Source organism: Melopsittacus undulatus, chromosome 3, assembly GCF_012275295.1.
Source record: "Melopsittacus undulatus isolate bMelUnd1 chromosome 3, bMelUnd1.mat.Z, whole genome shotgun sequence".
NCBI lineage: Eukaryota > Metazoa > Chordata > Aves > Psittaciformes > Psittaculidae > Melopsittacus > Melopsittacus undulatus.
Window position 1 is genome coordinate 50,919,151 of NC_047529.1, and position 16,299 is coordinate 50,935,449.

Sequence of the window (16,299 nt, forward strand, 5' to 3'; positions counted from 1 at the left end):
CTCAGTAAATCCTGGGATGAAAACAGGAGCACACTAGGAAGATACTAGAACCGAGTACTATAGCTATCTGTTCTGATTCTAGTCCTCCTGAGGCATGGACATGCTCATTCTGAGCCAGGGCAGCTGCTAACACTGCTACTAGGACAGCTGCACACACAGAAAACACACTGGAACACATAGTGAAGCACGTTCCCTGATTAAGGCAATTACACACTGGAATGTGTCTCCGTATGGAGACAAGCTTACAGTATCTAAGAAAAAGCAGCATGGAAGGACAGTTCTTACTTCAACTCCAATTTACGCCACTGAATAATCAGTTGTGTGACCAAATCGAGGTGTTTCCGCAAGGACAAAGCTCGACTAGCATTTTCCTCCCAGTCCTGGAAAAAAAAAAAAGTTCATCTCTATACGAAGCCAGAAATCAGTCTTTGCATGGCAAGACTCATGCAGTATTCTGGATTACATTCCTACTCCTTAAACTTATGGCATCGATCAAGTTCACTTCCCCAAATCCTGCCAAGCAGACAGTTTTCAGTTGTTTTTATTATGGCACCAATACGAATAGGAAGTATAAAAGAGAAAATACAAGTTTCACTTAGCTTTCTTCTTACCTGTGCCTTTGCAAGAAGAATTTCTAAGCCATTCAGGAACTTTGAGAGAGGACTGGAGAGTGGAAAACTCTGGATTCTGTCCACCACAACTAATAGCTGCAGAATGAAAAACAAGTATTCAACCTATAGTAACTGATTTTTAACAGAAGCAGTCATGAAGTTCACCTAATTTGTATTAGCATAACCCTCCCCTGCAGGAGATAAGACTATACATATAGAGATATATATGTATTTCTTTAATTTTAAACTACTTCCTTGTTCTAGTATAAGCTCGCCAGTAGTTCAGTGAAGGCAAATGCACTCAGAGAAATTAGCACAAATGACCTAACACAAAGAGTTTCAATACACTGAGTTTCTGCATTAGTCTAAGAAATATAACCTGAGGGCCACACAGGCCCATACATGGGACCCAATATATCTATTTTAAAGCACAATGAAAGAATTCTGAAAAAAAAAAACATCTAGGAACCTGACCAGCAAAATACCTTGGGAATCTTTCAGGTATAGTAGACTGAAGGGTACTTAATGGTGTAAGATCGGAGTAGGCAGTGAACATCACTTAGCATTTCATAACTCAAATAGAACAGTTAATAATACCTAATGACTTCAAAATATCTGCATAAGTAACACACACAACATTTAGGCAAGTGTATACGTACACATGTCTATACACATATTTACACACAAATGAAATTCTAAAATGTTCCACTTTTCCCCAGACACTTGTTGAGGTCTTTCTACCTGCACAAGTACTGGATGCTCTGGCCATTCCTGAAGTAGCCTATTTACTTCTTTAGCAAAGTTATCAAGTACAGGTTGGCACTGTCGGACTTGCTGAATATTAGGATGCTGGTAGAAGTCATATGGACCATCTTGCTGTAGCACAAGATCTGAACTCAGTTCCTCAAAAAAGGTATTGTGTAGAAGAGTGCTGGCTAGAAGTTGGCTTCCCAAAAGAGTATCATTCATTTCAGCATCTAGGAAACAAAAAAAAGGAAGACATTACATGTACTACCAGTTGAACAGATGTAGGGAATTTTTTTCCTGTATCCCAAGCCTCAGCATGTCATGTATTACAGGACATAACAATATGCCAGACATAAGCAATGAGATGGGAGTATGGAACAAAGAGATATACTTAATGTTTACATTCCCTATTTTATCAAATTTTTGTGTAGAAGTAAAATCAGCATCCTCAGGGTGGGCTGTGATCCTATCAGAACACCACAGTTCCTCTGTGCATAAATTCACATCGAGGACAGTTACAATAGAATTAGTAGCAAGGCTCTGTGAAAAAGTCATCCAACATATGCACAAAAAAAATAAAAACATATATATTACACCTCAGGTATGAACATAAACATAAGTTACTCTAGAAACAGTAGGACATTATCTGCTTTTTCTTAACTGCACACACATACATTTATTAGATTAGAACTGAAGTATAGCAGCTCTGCTTTGAGAAGCTATGATCCTGATGTCTCCAACATTGTTATAATAATGATTTACACATCAAGTGCGCCAAAGTTCAGAGAAAAAAATAAACTAAAAAAAAAATCAACCCTTGGGATTTTTTTTAATTATAGAAGCTCCATTTAAACCAGTTCTTTTATGAACTTAATTGCAAATTTTACTTCTGGGAAATTTCTGCAAGTACATCATCTTCCACAGGATTATGCAGATCCAAGTGGTTAAAATGTCTGTAGCAGATTATTCAATTATTCCTAAACTGTGCTTGTCTAATATATTAACAAATGGAATTTAAAAAAGAAATCCATAAAAGAATAAAACCCAAAGCATTCCACTGAGACAATTCTGAACACGGAGCAAACTCTTAAGAAAAATGAAGTCTGGTTTTATGCACTTTTCCCATAAAAGGCCTGTTTCATGACCTGCAATACAATTCACGTGAAACAATTCATTACAAAGCTAGAGCTGCACATCTGAAATATTGCTAGCAATCTTACCAATTAAAGGATAGAATTGTGACACCAGGCATGCACCAGTCTGATAGCAGGAAATAAATGTACTGAAATAATGTTTGGCTTGATGAGAAGGCAGACTCTGTTGATACCACAGGGATCGAGCAAAGTTTAAGCACAACTTTTGATGAACCATCATTACTGTTTGCATAGAGCTCTTGGACAAAAGAGCTCTATCAACTTCCAGCTGGTCTTCCAATGGATCTTCAGTTTCCATTTTTTCTTCGAGGCTTGGTTGAGCTGTGATATCTTCAAAGTCCTGCAAATTATGTGAGAATAAAAGTCAATTATAATTTCTTTCTTTAACGTCTGCCCTCCCCATGACACACAACTTTCTAATGGCTTTCTGTACTGCACAGCATTGCTTGGTGAAGCCACACTTCAAAAGTTGTTCAGTAACACAGGACAGTTAATACTGAAAAAAACCTCAGTTTTATTTAATCAACTTTAAAGTTGTTAAAATCAACTTTAGAGTTGATTAAATACTTTAAGGAGATCAGCCCTCTTCACATGTAATAAACCCCCAAATGACCCTACTTGCTAAAATGGATCAAATTACAGAATTTTACAACAAATAGTTAATTATATTGTCATTCAGTTATCGAGTTTGGGATTATTCAGACAAACCACTGTACAGTTTAAGTCTGGAAATTAATTTTAAAACCTTCCTACAACCAGAAGGTATAGTAAACTACAACCACAGTACTTAATACTGTTCTATCAAAATCTACCCCATATTTTTCTTTCAGCTGAAGGAAAACCTGTATCATCTCATTTCACTTACAGCATGTATTTTCAGGAGCTACTTCAGACATAATTTGGGGGTTTCTTTCCAGAGTGACAGCTCTTACCTTTTCATGAAAAGGAAATCTCCTCCTAAACTCTTTTTCTTCCTCCTCTTCCTCAGTCAATCCTTTCCCATGACTTTTACTTCTGTATCTGTACAAACTGTGTTCCATTGCTTCCCGCTCTTGGGCACGGCGTTCCTGTTCATCCCATTCATTTACAATTGCCTAAGGAAACACAAAGCATCACACTTTAATACAAAATCACCTCAGATTTCATCCAAGGGGGCAGCACATATCTCGTTTGGCTCTTTCCTCCTCTACAACATTGTAAATCAAAGCCATCTAACTTGAAGTAAGACTTGCGGCTTATCTTCTTAAACCAATGAGGAAAAAACACAGAAAGCAGAATGAAACAGAGTGCTTGGCCAAGTTCTAGTCTCCTTTCTTAATTATTTTGTAAATCAACTCTCTATAAAGTCTGGTTTTGTTCTGCTTTTTTGTGTGTGTGCTTTTGGTTTTTGTTGTGGGTTTTTTTTTTATATAAACAAAATCTTTGGTAACCATTACAGGCTATGATGTTACCTGACACAGATGTCTAAAGAGCTGCAGGGATTTCTGGTCCATCTCTCCCCTGAATAGTACATGGCATTGAAGATGGAGCAACGCACTGACAAGGAGCTGTTCCAGAGTTGGGCAGGGCTGCTCTACTCCCTCAGATTCTCCTTCAGAATGCTTTAGAGAGAACTTTTTAAGTCCATGAAGGACCTCTACTGAATTCACCGAGCATAAAATTTCTGCACGAGCAAGGTAATTAGGGAAGGCACGGCCAACAGAAGGAAATGCCAACAAAGAAGTCAGGAGGTTGGTGAGATCAACTGGACGCACACATCTTTTGAGTGTTGCATAGACTTCAGAAGCCACTAATCGCATGCCATGTTGCAACTGTAAGATGGCAGCTTGCAGTGGAATGATGGCATCAGGGAACATAGCATAGTCCTCTGCCAGGTGTTTTCTAAACTGATGGTGTGATTGTTGCCAGGATGCTTCCTCATTTAACAGGTTTTGTATTGCCTGAAGTGATTTAGGTCTTTCTCCATGGAGGAACTGCAGAAGGCGGGCTGTAAGATCTTGGACTGAAGAAACACGTGCTATGCTGTTGATGTACTGGTGAGCCTCCTGGTATAAGCAGTCATAGGGTGGAGCTGGAGGCCTGAAGGCCTTTTTTCTGGAAAGACTGTTTATTTGCTCCTTCAACCTTTGCATTCTCTTATGCAACAGCCTGTTAAGAAATAACATTGACCAGTTTAAACATACAAACTTATTTCATATAAATACATTAAGAAATAATATTGATCAGTTTAAACATACAAACTTATTTCATATAAATATGCTTATATATATCTAACATAATAGATATATTAAAAGATGCACCAGAAATATTCTGCTAGTTTGTATGACACAGCAAATAAGGAAAAACCAGAAAGTGACACCCATACAGCAAGCATATGCACTTCTCTTCCGCACTTTGGACTCCCTCCGCCACTTCAACAAACTTTCTTTACTTTTTTTGCTTGCTACCTGACAGCTCTGTGAGCATTAAAGAAAAAGTAGTATTACTGGAAGCAACTCAGCCATTCAGAACTTGCTTTCAATAACTTCTATTCTCTTTAAACAATAGCACAGGATTATCATATCCAATATGCATATAACATTAAAATAAAAAAAAAAAACATAATAGTGGAAAATAATGGATAGTACTCAGTTTTTATCTCCATGTACAAGGAACACCTGGAAACCTGCACAAAGCAGAAGCCTGTCCACTCAAAATTTCCTCAAGTTCCTCAGATAAAAAACCAAAAGCAGACAAACACAAAACCACAACAAAACAATGGCTACAAATTCTGAATGTCAGCGATGTACTCTATGTGGTAAGAAATTTAATTCACCCACAGCACTGAAGGCAAAGGCTGTTGCTAAAATACCCATCTGGAGATTTCTACCGAGTACAATCAGTCCAAGAACTCTGCAAAATAGCACTGGCCTCTATTGAGGCCTTAAGGCGTTACAGTGATAGACACGCATTCCATCTTATTTCAGTTTGTTAGTAACACTGTCATGTGCTAATGAAACTACCATAATTTAGATGTGCAGTTTTATTTTCACTTCCCAACACAGCTTCAGTTTTATCAAGATACAAAGGCGGCTGCTGCTTTAATTGTTGTATTTACAGCAGTACAAAGTGTGTACAGGCACTTCCTTAGTCACTGCAGGTAGAGAGAACAGCTTCTGTGTTTTTACCACCTCAAATATCCAAACTGATACTTTAAAAACAGCAACCCTTATTTCCATAGAAAACACAAATGTTTTGAAGCTGTGGAGAAAAGCTTTGAAGCCCAAGCACCTGAAGATGAAATTTCCAATTTAAAAGAGTTAATTGTCTGTTACCTGAGATGGGGATGAATATAGTTGCTGACTGCTTCATCTTCAATACTTTTTCCTGTATGCAGCTGGGATGAGAAATCATTTGTTTTCCATTCACACTCTAGCTGGTGTAACTGAAAAGGAAAGAATAAACCATACTGAAGTTCTGGTATATCGCCTTGGACATTGAAAGAAGCCTTAACTATACAGTTTGAAAATCAGGAGCAAATATTTGCCCAAGAACACCCAAGCCAAACTGCTTTGCATTGATTTTATACATTACAGAGGTAAGAGCCAACTCGGCTCCACACTCACCTCTTCTTTTGCATACTTGAGCTTGTATTCTCTTTTAACAGCCGGATCAAACCTGGTCTGTGGAAGCCACACCTGGATCTGCAGCAAACCAATATTCACCCAGAGGCTTCCTCGCCAAGCTGTCTCTGGTAACTCCTTAAGCCCTTCCCCAAAAAGCTGCTGCAAGCAAGTGAGCAGGAGAAACACGAATTCTTTAGGAAGTAATTCCTGATCAGTGATGCTTTTAAGTATCCTGAGAAGGTACTCATATGCAACAGGATCCTTGATGCAGAGCTTCTCACAACACTCCAAATATTCTCCTTGAAGATCCACTGGAACCAGATCTACCAGGGCAGAGAGCTGTCTGCTTAGCACTATTCCCTGTAGTTTAGCATCTGTGTGTCTGGAAGTGAAGGAATGAGAAAAGTTTACACATAGTAAGTAAACTTGTTATAACATGCCTGATTTAAGTAAGATACGTGCAAGAGAGGTTTTAATACCTAAAATCTGCTATCGAAGACACAGCCAGGTTGGTCCACACTCCTGTGCTGACTTCATGAAGCTGCTGTGCTCTCTCCATCCATTCTCCCAGTGTCACATGGGATGATGACAGAACAGGAAGCCCACTCACATCCCACTGGCTTGTCTTGCTGCTGCTAGTTAGAATTTCAAACAAGCACTTTGAGAAAACGGATCGTGTCAAAATACCTGGGCCCTAAATTAAGAGATTAAGAGTTAGATTGTTCAGATGTAACTTGCACTATGCTAGAACTTACAGTATTACTTTAGAAAGCTGCTGAATTATTTAATAAAAAAAGTATTCAGCCTAATTATTTGATTAGGTCAGAAGAGACAAACCTTCATAGAACAATTCATATGGGATTTAGAAAAGTTCTTTTCCTCTGTTGCAGGTAGCGGCCTCCAAGTCAACCAGTAGTCTGGGTCCGTGGTGAAAGTACTGCTCCAGAAAGATGCTAAAGCAGCATTAACTAGTTGAGATGACAGAATAGACATTTCTTCATGGGATATCTGAGGAGAGAGAGAAATCTAGAGCTGAGAATAAGTTATAGAGAGCAGAAGAGAATCAAGCACATACATACACACATGAAAAGTATGACACAGTTGTTCAGCAGGGATAGTACAAGATATTCCTCGAGATCTTTTTCAGATTCACATAGTGTTTGCTTGCACCTCTTCTCAAACAGTAGACTTCCTGAGGTCTGCACTGCCTCCTGTGAAACATGCAACGTGTACACAAAGCATGTTTTCAGAAAAAAGCCTCCAGTCTATGGCTGTGTAACCTTTTGTTACAATATACGAGGTTGCATAAGCATGAAACAGGTAAAACTACCCAATGTTCTGCTCTGAAGCATTTAAGTAAACCTGATGGTTTACTGAGCTTTGTGGGAAGACAACCACCACTGTATCAGAACTAATATTAACCAACCAGAATTTCTCTGACATACTAAGTGCTCTACAGAAAAAGCATCAAATAACATTTTTTGTCTATCTGATTTGCAACACAGACCTAAAAAAAAACGAAACAACAGATTCAGAGGCACAGGAAAAATGGAAAGTAATTTTCAGCATAAAATGACTTTGAATACATAGATACAAGCAGGCTGACACCTGCCATTCAATTTCCTGTTTCCATTAGGTCAAAGCTAGATGAATGAAACAACACTAAGAAAACTAGACCACACAGAATTATGTTACTTAAGACTTCACTGTGTTTTATGTATGTTTTAATGTTGTGTTTTAATTACATTTTTGCATGCTCACATTTAATAGCCCTTCTCATTAATATAAGAAATAATTACTGTCAGGCAGAGGTAATAAAACGGCATGTCGGAAGTCTGACACAGATATACCTGTTTTGAAGAGTCTGTTGCAAACTTCTGCAAAACTTATTAAACTAAAATTTGTTCTTACTTCTTGAAGGTGTAACAAGTGCCACAGTCCAGACAGCTGGTGAGAAGCAGCTGGGGTCAACTTCAGGGAAAAAGTGAGAAGCTGAACTAGATCTGAACACATGTTTAGTTCTTGACTGCAGGTCTCCCTGTAGCAGGTGAAACAAATACAAGTAAGCAGGGCACATGAAATAAATCATTTGGATAGTAAAACAAATGGAGAATGCAGGGGAAGTCACAGTAACTAAGACTCCCTGAAAGGTTAAATGACAGCATTTTAAACACTGAAAAAGAACAAGCCCTCAAAAAACTTGCATCCTTCAAGGTTGGCAAAATTGAAATTCAGCAAAAAGTAGAAGAAGTGGAATCTTCTCTACCTATAAGCTACATGTTCAGCCAAACATACAAAACATTTGGGGACAAACTGTCTTTCAGCTTTACAGTTCTTCTGAAAATCAGAACTTGGCTGAACTCAAGAGTGAATCAATGATTTTAGGAGTCTAATTGTACAAAAAATTACTTTTACTGAAATCCATAAATGAAGAGCTCTCTTTTATGGCATGGCAAAACAATAAAAAAATAAATACACTTGGCCCCTTAAAACAACACTATCACTTCTTAAATTAATAATGTTAACTTAAACTATGAGTATGTGTGTGTAGTTTACACAAAAGGAAGCATGGCTGCTACTGTACCTTTCTGCAAGAGCCTCCAGAAATACGGTGATAAACATCTTCATGTTAGTTCCTAATATGAAGGACTGTTCTATTTCAGTAAAAGGTGACTATTACGTATTTCCAAAAGGAAAATACTACGTACTACTCACTAAACACAAGGTTTTAGTTTTCATCCACCTATAATCCATTCTACCATTAATACAGCAATTTCTGGAGTCTAATATGTTTATCCATGGGGGCTTGGACATCGGCATTCCTATACGTGCATCAGTGAAGTTAGGAAAGAGGAAAACTACTTTCTCAAGATGACACTAAACTACTCTTTTGCTGATACCTTTTATAGATGGCCAAGTGCAATTCTGCATGCAAAGGAGTGACTATATATTTATATACATAAATATATATGTAAACATACATATGCACCACACATACCTATACACATACATACACACAGCTATATATGTAAAATATATGTACACACACACATAAATTTACATACAGGTGTAAAGCACTCTTAAAAAGTTACAGCACTTTTAAAGTTACAGTTTTTAGGTAGGGATTCTGAACCTCATGAAAGGTATAAGATTTCCTTCTCCAGCCTTTCTCTCACCTTCTTGCACAAGCCTTGGCCACATAATCTGCTGTCAGTTTGTACTGCCAGAGCACACTGATGTATTCCATCGCAGGCCACAGCTGAACCCGACTGCAGAGCTGGTTTAACAAAGGAGGGTCTATCTGGTTGGAGATGGTATCTTCAGTAAACCTTTCTTCTGAATAGCTATACATAACTCCCTCTGCGCTCAGTTGTGAATGTACAGCTTTCAAAAACATCTTTAGCTGACCTGTGTGACAGAGTGCAAGAGGCACATAAATTCTTGTACTGTATTTCTTGCCAGTGAACATTTCACATCCTTCCATTTTTATAAAAAGAAAAAAAGAAGAATGGAGATGGCAGAAATCATCCTGTTCAAAAGCATTACCTACCCAGACTAACATCTTCTAAATGATTTGCTCTAATTATCAGGCCATCAGCTTGCAGCAATGCTTTCTTCATCTTCCATCCAGTAGCAGCAACTTTCAGACAGCACATTTTTTCCTGCCATCTACTTTCTCCAAAGGCCAATCTTAGTTCCAAGATGTTAAGTGGTTTGCTGAGGGCTTTTAATTGAGAGAAACATTCCATGCCCAGTTTATCCTGCAAACACAAAAAGGACAATTTGTTTCAGCAGCTCTAACAAAATAACAAACAAGATCTGTGACTACAGTCACAACTAGTATTTAAAATTCACATACACCTGACTGAAGTACAAGTATATATGAACTAACTTGCAACAACAACTTAACAATTCTTTTGTAGTCCTGCTCAATACAGCAGGAAGAGTGAAACTGAAGCAGTTGGCTACAATTCCTCCTTGTCAAGTTTTGGGTTTTGTTTTTTCTTCCTTCAGGAAGAAATTATATAGATTATGCAAAAAATACTTCAACGTAGCAACTTACCTAAATTAAGAGCCCTAAACAGACAAAATAATAAAACTGCCAGAAGCTACTGTCATTTAAAAGAACCTGCAGTTTACCTCTGCATTTTGAATACATTTGGATGCCTTGAAAAATCTCCCAAAATTCTCAGAAAGCACCAAATGTTCTTCAGAGACCCACAAAGTAACTCTGCATTTTTTGAACAGCTGCTATCTTTGAGAGATATGGTCATAAAAACCTAGGTTACGTTACTAATCACCAGCACGAGCCACCTACAAGGCTAGTTGTGCCCTACTTTAAAAAAGGGATTTGCATTGTTCAGAAAAATTTATTGTGAGATTTTTTTTAAACTGAATGACACCATTTTGCTGAAATAACTTAAGAAAAGAAAAACTCCATTACTGTCAAAGTTAAGAGGCTTTGTCTTGGTAAGTCATAAAGCAGCCCTGTCCTATTCTGTATGAAAGGAAGGACATGGTCTAGTCTACATACACATATATTGACTAAATAAGCAAGTCACATACTCACAAGTCTCCAGACCAGGGCAAGAAGTAGCAATTTTATGCTTGGGCACCACCCTATATTAAATGACTGCTATCTATATAAAGCATAATTAATAGCAGAAGTGCTATCTGGGTAACTGATAGATTTCTCACACAGAACAAAACACCCCCCCCCCCCCAAAAAAAAAGGAAAAAAAAAAAAGACGTACATTAACATATACTGAAAATGTCTTTTTAATCAACCTGACAAGTCTAAAAAGAATCTATTTTTGCTGGCCTGGAAAGCCAGTGCTGTAAATCTTCATGGTCATTTCAAAGCATATTTGGATATGACTGTAAATACAAGTGTTTTTTTGTAAACCGAGTACCAATACCTTAAAAGGAAGAGGTCTTCCTAGAGACTTCTGTAATATCTTCATATTGGCAGAAATTCCAGTAGGATTGGCCAAGCAGCTCTGAATGTGCTGAGAAACAGATTGAATTTCCCTGGAAACCCTTGCAGATGAAAAAAAATAATGAGAATTTCAAGAAACAAGGCAAAAGGGTACACAAGAGAAGTCCCTTCTCTTATCCATCCCCTGAAGCCCAGTGTCAAGACATCTGAATTTCAAAAATGAACAGCTATTTAATACATTGTACTTGCATCGCTAATGGCATGCAATTTGGAAGCTAATGCCAAACAATACTAATTAGCTATAATAGTAAAGAAAACGTATAGAGTTCTATAAATAATTTATACAACTATTTAACAGAAACACAAACCAAAGCTACTCACTTGTGCTCATCTGATCCAATAAGCATCTGAGGAATTCTGTCAATTAGATGTTTCATAACCCAGTGCCAGTGCAGAGATAGAAGTGACAACCCTGGTGAATCCACTGTCAGAGTGTCAGAGACTACCCAGAACCTGTCACGCCACAGCAAGCAGTGTAATATCTAAAAAGAAGTCAAAAAGGTGACAGTTTTCTCAATGCTGCATGTTACAGAATACTTCGTACTTCAAGCAAGAGAAAAGCAAAACCACCAACACCTGCATTAAATTCAGAGTCACACAAGGCTTTGTGTTTAGTGGTACACAACCAGTACTCAGCTATATGCTCTCTAAAAATACCACATGGCTCTACTGGCCATGCAATCCCTGCACCAAGTCTATAATGTCATTGTCAGATCTCCCTATGGCTCAAAATCTGCATTCCGCACAGAAGAAGTAAGAAGACGGAGCACAAATACACCTACTGAAACAAACATGAATATTTGCTTGGTGTCAGGCATATTCTGAATGCCAACAGAAGCACTGTGGCTTACTTCATAACTCCTGAAACTAAAGAGTGTTCTGCGTGAAATCTCATTTAACTTCCATAAATGTAATACAACAAGTCTACTCACATCATGCATGTCATCATCTTTTAAGGCCACTTGGGTAGACTTCACCCAGTGAAATATAAAGGCATCCCAAAGTTCGAAGAAAGCAGCAAGGTTGACCACGACTGCATGAGGAAGACAGGTGTAACTTCCTGGATCTGAGGTTTGGGGAAGAGGGAAAGAACGGGAGAAACACTTCAGTATTCCAGCCACATCACATAACATAAGGGTCAATTTCTGATCACTAAATTCTTGCTATGGTTGGGTAAAAAAAGGCCTGAAAAGATCTAAGAATTGAAACAATAAATGTAGACCTTCACTATTTGCACAACTCTATTACCTCTACATATTTAAAGTATTAAAAAAAAATTCATGAGGGAAGCACTGATCAACTGCTTTGATGCAACACTTCAACTTCATCACTAATTTTTTCCCCTTGTTTCAGGAGCAAAACATCCTACTTACGTAAAGCGGATTAGAACAAAAGCACATCTGAAGAACTTGGCTATTCTTACTAGACAAAGACAAAATGCTACTCAAATTTCTCTCCACCACCATCTTAAAATTTAGATAATTAAGAGAGAAATTACATTCACTCACTACCTAGTAAAGGCTGGGCATAAATACTGCAGCATAAGGTATTACAAATTTGAGAATAATGTGTTACGCATCATCTTAGTCCTCATCTGGCTGCTGTACATTTACACTATCTTTCTTCACACATTCAGGACACACCATATTTAAATTACACATTTCATAGCAGTGCAAAGTGACCATACTTTAAATTGAGCATGGGACCAGAAGGAACAGTGGAAATCAACCCACCTTTGCGGAAATCTAGAGACATTCTTAAAACACTGTTTCTTGGCTTCTTGCTGGTAATCAAATTCTTCTCAATGTAGCTTCTTTTCTCTCGGTCAAGAAATAATACTGCCCTGAATTAAAAATAAAGTTGTTAGCAATTGAGTACCATTTTAAAGCCTCTGCCTTATGAGAATGGTGAACTACAAAGTGACATTTCATATTTCACTATGTATTAAGAAACGAGAATCAAATGCAGCATAACTAATTGTTTAATACGGTTTCTGCAGAAGCAAGCTTCATGCAGAGCAGATTCCTGCCTTCAGCAATCACCAGGAAGGAACAAGTAGTGAGCTACTAAACAGATGCACCACCACCACCACCTGTAAGATATGTGAGCAGATGCTCCCTTATACTGTAACAGCAAAATCTGTACTTTTTGCTCTTATTAGCAAAAGCAGTCCAAATCCAAAAGCAGGGCAACTATTTATGTCAGAGATTTCACACCACTCCTTCTGCCTCTCTTACGCTTTATCCTAGAGTTCTGCTCTGTCCTTGAAGTATTCCAGCCTATCTAGAATGCTGGAGCTCTGCTCTCTATATTAAGTGATTGGGTTTAGTCTGCATCTACAGAGAACAGAAGCAAAGAATTTGAGTACTTGTGCAGAACCTCTACTTGGTTATTTTAGATCACATCTATCAAAACCTAAAAACATACTTGGCAGATACCACAAGTGTTTATATAGCACTGATTACAGTCATTGAGCAATCTTCACAAGATTTTTTTGTTACCTACCGATTTGCTACAGACTTTAAAAGGATTAGGAGCCTATCTGCGTGTTCCATTTCTGTATCAAAATTCATTGAATTTCTAATGATATCCAAAAACTGCATATTCCACCTTGGATCCAGAGGCATCACGTGTTCATCTGCAAAGGCAGACAAGACACGACAAGACAGGACAACAGTTAAGGACTTTGCTTGATCCCCCTGCCTACAAACATTCGGGAAAGAAAGAAGGAAGCCAAAGAGGAAGAGGGCAGAGACTTAAGTTCCCTCGCTCCAGATACCCAAACAGAAAAGCATTAAGTTGACTGCAGGTTCTGTAAAACGGAACACAAAGTAAAGCAACCAGGGGTCAGAGTACCCAAAAAGACAGCCTGGAAACTGAAGCCCAGCTCCTTTTTAATTCATTGTCCCAGTGAGACACCTAGGACCATCCGTAAAGGGTCCAGTGTCACTGTATGCAGCTGTAAATACTCAACAAGCTTGCAAAGGAAATCATAGGCCTTAACTCCCTTTAAATAGAGAAAATCATAGGTCTCAACATAGATTTCAGATGGACCAACACAATAAATGCTGGGGAAAAAAACAGGATGCCTAAATATCCAGTCAGAAAAGCAGTAGGTGCCTGCATCTTTCTTAAGAGCACTGCTTAACTCAGCTGTAGGAATACACCTGGGTCACAGATATACAATCAGGATTCACAATCATAGCACTTATACTTAATTTGCATAGGATGATGTCATGGTTTAAACCCAGCCAGTAACTCAGAATGAATACATCTAATTGCCATATTTGCAGTTCTAGACAGCAAGAATGGCTTTATTGTTATTTCTTTAGCAACAAAAGCAATGTATAGTAAGAATTTAGTCTTTGTTTGGGTACACACATTTCCTACAAAGGGTTACAAAGCATTCAAAGAACAAATAAAGGAAGCACTGATGTTTTATATCCATTTTTTTCAGAACTACCTGTCATAGTTGGCTGTAGCAACTTGATCATGCTACTGATTCCAGATGAGAGGGAACAGTCATAGAAACTACCAAGGGCTACAGCACCTGCTTCCAGCTGAATCCGCACCAGATCTGTAGGTGAAGGGAAGAGAACATAGGTGTAAAAATCAGAGCATTTAGTACAAATTAATGACTTCAACAGAGCCAGCACAAGCATCCTCAATCTTATCTGTGCATGCACTGTGGACATGTTGACTGCTCTTATTTTGTATTAGGTCTGAGAGGTCTTAAAAGCTGTCAGAATATCATGGCCAAAGAGGTAAATCCATTGAAGAGTTCTAGTTAAACTGGTAACACTTCATGAATGATATTAAAAATGCAGTTTGTGAAAAATCCATGAGTTTATACCTTCAAATCTTCCTCTCAATACATCTACTGTTGACCTTTTCTTTGATCTCAGTTAAAAAAAAAAAAGCCATACCTGTCATTAAAAGTAACTTTCTAGGTAGCTTCCAGTTTAGAAACACATCTGCCTGTAAAGACAGTAAGATCAAGGGGGAGCAATCCTATTCATCTAGGGACAATAGAGTCTGAGATTTCACACCATACAAGGAAGTGTGTGAATTACTTCCTGAAGTTGTGTTGCCTGAACATTCACAATAGCATCTCAGCTACTATTCTGAATGTTCAGGCAACACAACTTCAGGAAGTCTCAGTCCTGCAGTTTTCTGGCTTTTCAACCACTTGTATTTTAACCCTATATAAACAGAAAGTATTCTACTGGTTTTACTACCACTATCAAAAAACAAAAAAAAAAAGTGAAGAGAAAGGCATATTTTCTTACATAGACCAAGAGGTATCCAAAAAGCACTGTAATTCAGAAGCAGAATAAGTTAAATACATACTTGAATAATAAAAGGCAATGTTTAGCCCAAAGTTTCCTGTTGTTCCTAATACACAACATAACTTGGTTTTGCCTCTCCCTAGAACTTTAATGCCTTTGATTTAGTGTGGATACTTGAGAACTTTTATATCAGATCACTTTAATGGTCTGAATATTTTCACAGAAGACTTATGACTGTGAAAATATAATGCATCATCCCTTAGGCAAAAGAGAAATGATTACATACCAAGCGCCTGTGGCAGACTTTTGGCCAAGGAGTTAAGCCATTTCACTCTCAATGACCAATCTTGATTGGTTGCCTTTTCTATGAACAGTTTCACTGAAGCCTGGAGAACTTCCATTTTATCCATCCAGTTTGCATCTATCCCAACAGCACTGAATTTTAGACTCTCGGGATTAGCAGACTGCATAATTTTTTGGAGATCTTGCAGAGTCAGTGGTAATGTCCTGAAACACAAAGAAGTGAAGTCCAGCAATCCAGGGCTCAAACTGCCAGCTCCAAAACAGCATCTCCTCTTCATTTAGCTTTAGTTTCCAACCTCAAATCACTTGTGGGTGTCTAATATTAGAAGCTCTATTGTCAAAAAACTCATGCCGTGACGGAAGTGAATATGCACAGCATTTCACTGAGAAATTATATTTGATTTGTGCACCAGAATGATAAACAGAAGTAAATTTAAAAAAGAGATAGGAGAGGGAGAGATGTTGATAAAAAGAAGCCAGCAAAACAGCACAGCACATTGCTATGGTTAACATCATATCTTAGTACTAACTTACACAGCTTGATCTTTCACTGGAAGCACACCACAGTACCTGCCCACAATAGGTCATTAA

General features: G+C 38.0%; 1 protein-coding gene across 1 annotated transcript in view; it reads right to left on the reverse strand.

Moving 5' to 3' along the window:
• The window catches only part of MDN1 (midasin AAA ATPase 1), a 101,205-nt gene that overhangs the window by 29,776 nt on the left and 55,130 nt on the right, over positions 1-16,299 (reverse strand). The window contains exons 49-68 of the mRNA XM_031052639.2: positions 15,692-15,912; positions 14,580-14,693; positions 13,622-13,754; positions 12,850-12,959; positions 12,049-12,182; positions 11,438-11,598; positions 11,037-11,157; positions 9,668-9,878; positions 9,294-9,525; positions 8,029-8,155; positions 6,955-7,125; positions 6,597-6,811; positions 6,118-6,499; positions 5,827-5,936; positions 3,964-4,660; positions 3,445-3,606; positions 2,579-2,852; positions 1,353-1,588; positions 612-707; positions 286-380 (exon numbers count right to left, since the gene is read on the reverse strand). Of these exons, the coding sequence (XP_030908499.2) occupies positions 286-380; positions 612-707; positions 1,353-1,588; positions 2,579-2,852; positions 3,445-3,606; positions 3,964-4,660; positions 5,827-5,936; positions 6,118-6,499; positions 6,597-6,811; positions 6,955-7,125; positions 8,029-8,155; positions 9,294-9,525; positions 9,668-9,878; positions 11,037-11,157; positions 11,438-11,598; positions 12,049-12,182; positions 12,850-12,959; positions 13,622-13,754; positions 14,580-14,693; positions 15,692-15,912 (4,002 nt within the window). The remainder of the gene's footprint in view (positions 1-285; positions 381-611; positions 708-1,352; positions 1,589-2,578; positions 2,853-3,444; positions 3,607-3,963; positions 4,661-5,826; positions 5,937-6,117; positions 6,500-6,596; positions 6,812-6,954; positions 7,126-8,028; positions 8,156-9,293; positions 9,526-9,667; positions 9,879-11,036; positions 11,158-11,437; positions 11,599-12,048; positions 12,183-12,849; positions 12,960-13,621; positions 13,755-14,579; positions 14,694-15,691; positions 15,913-16,299) is intronic.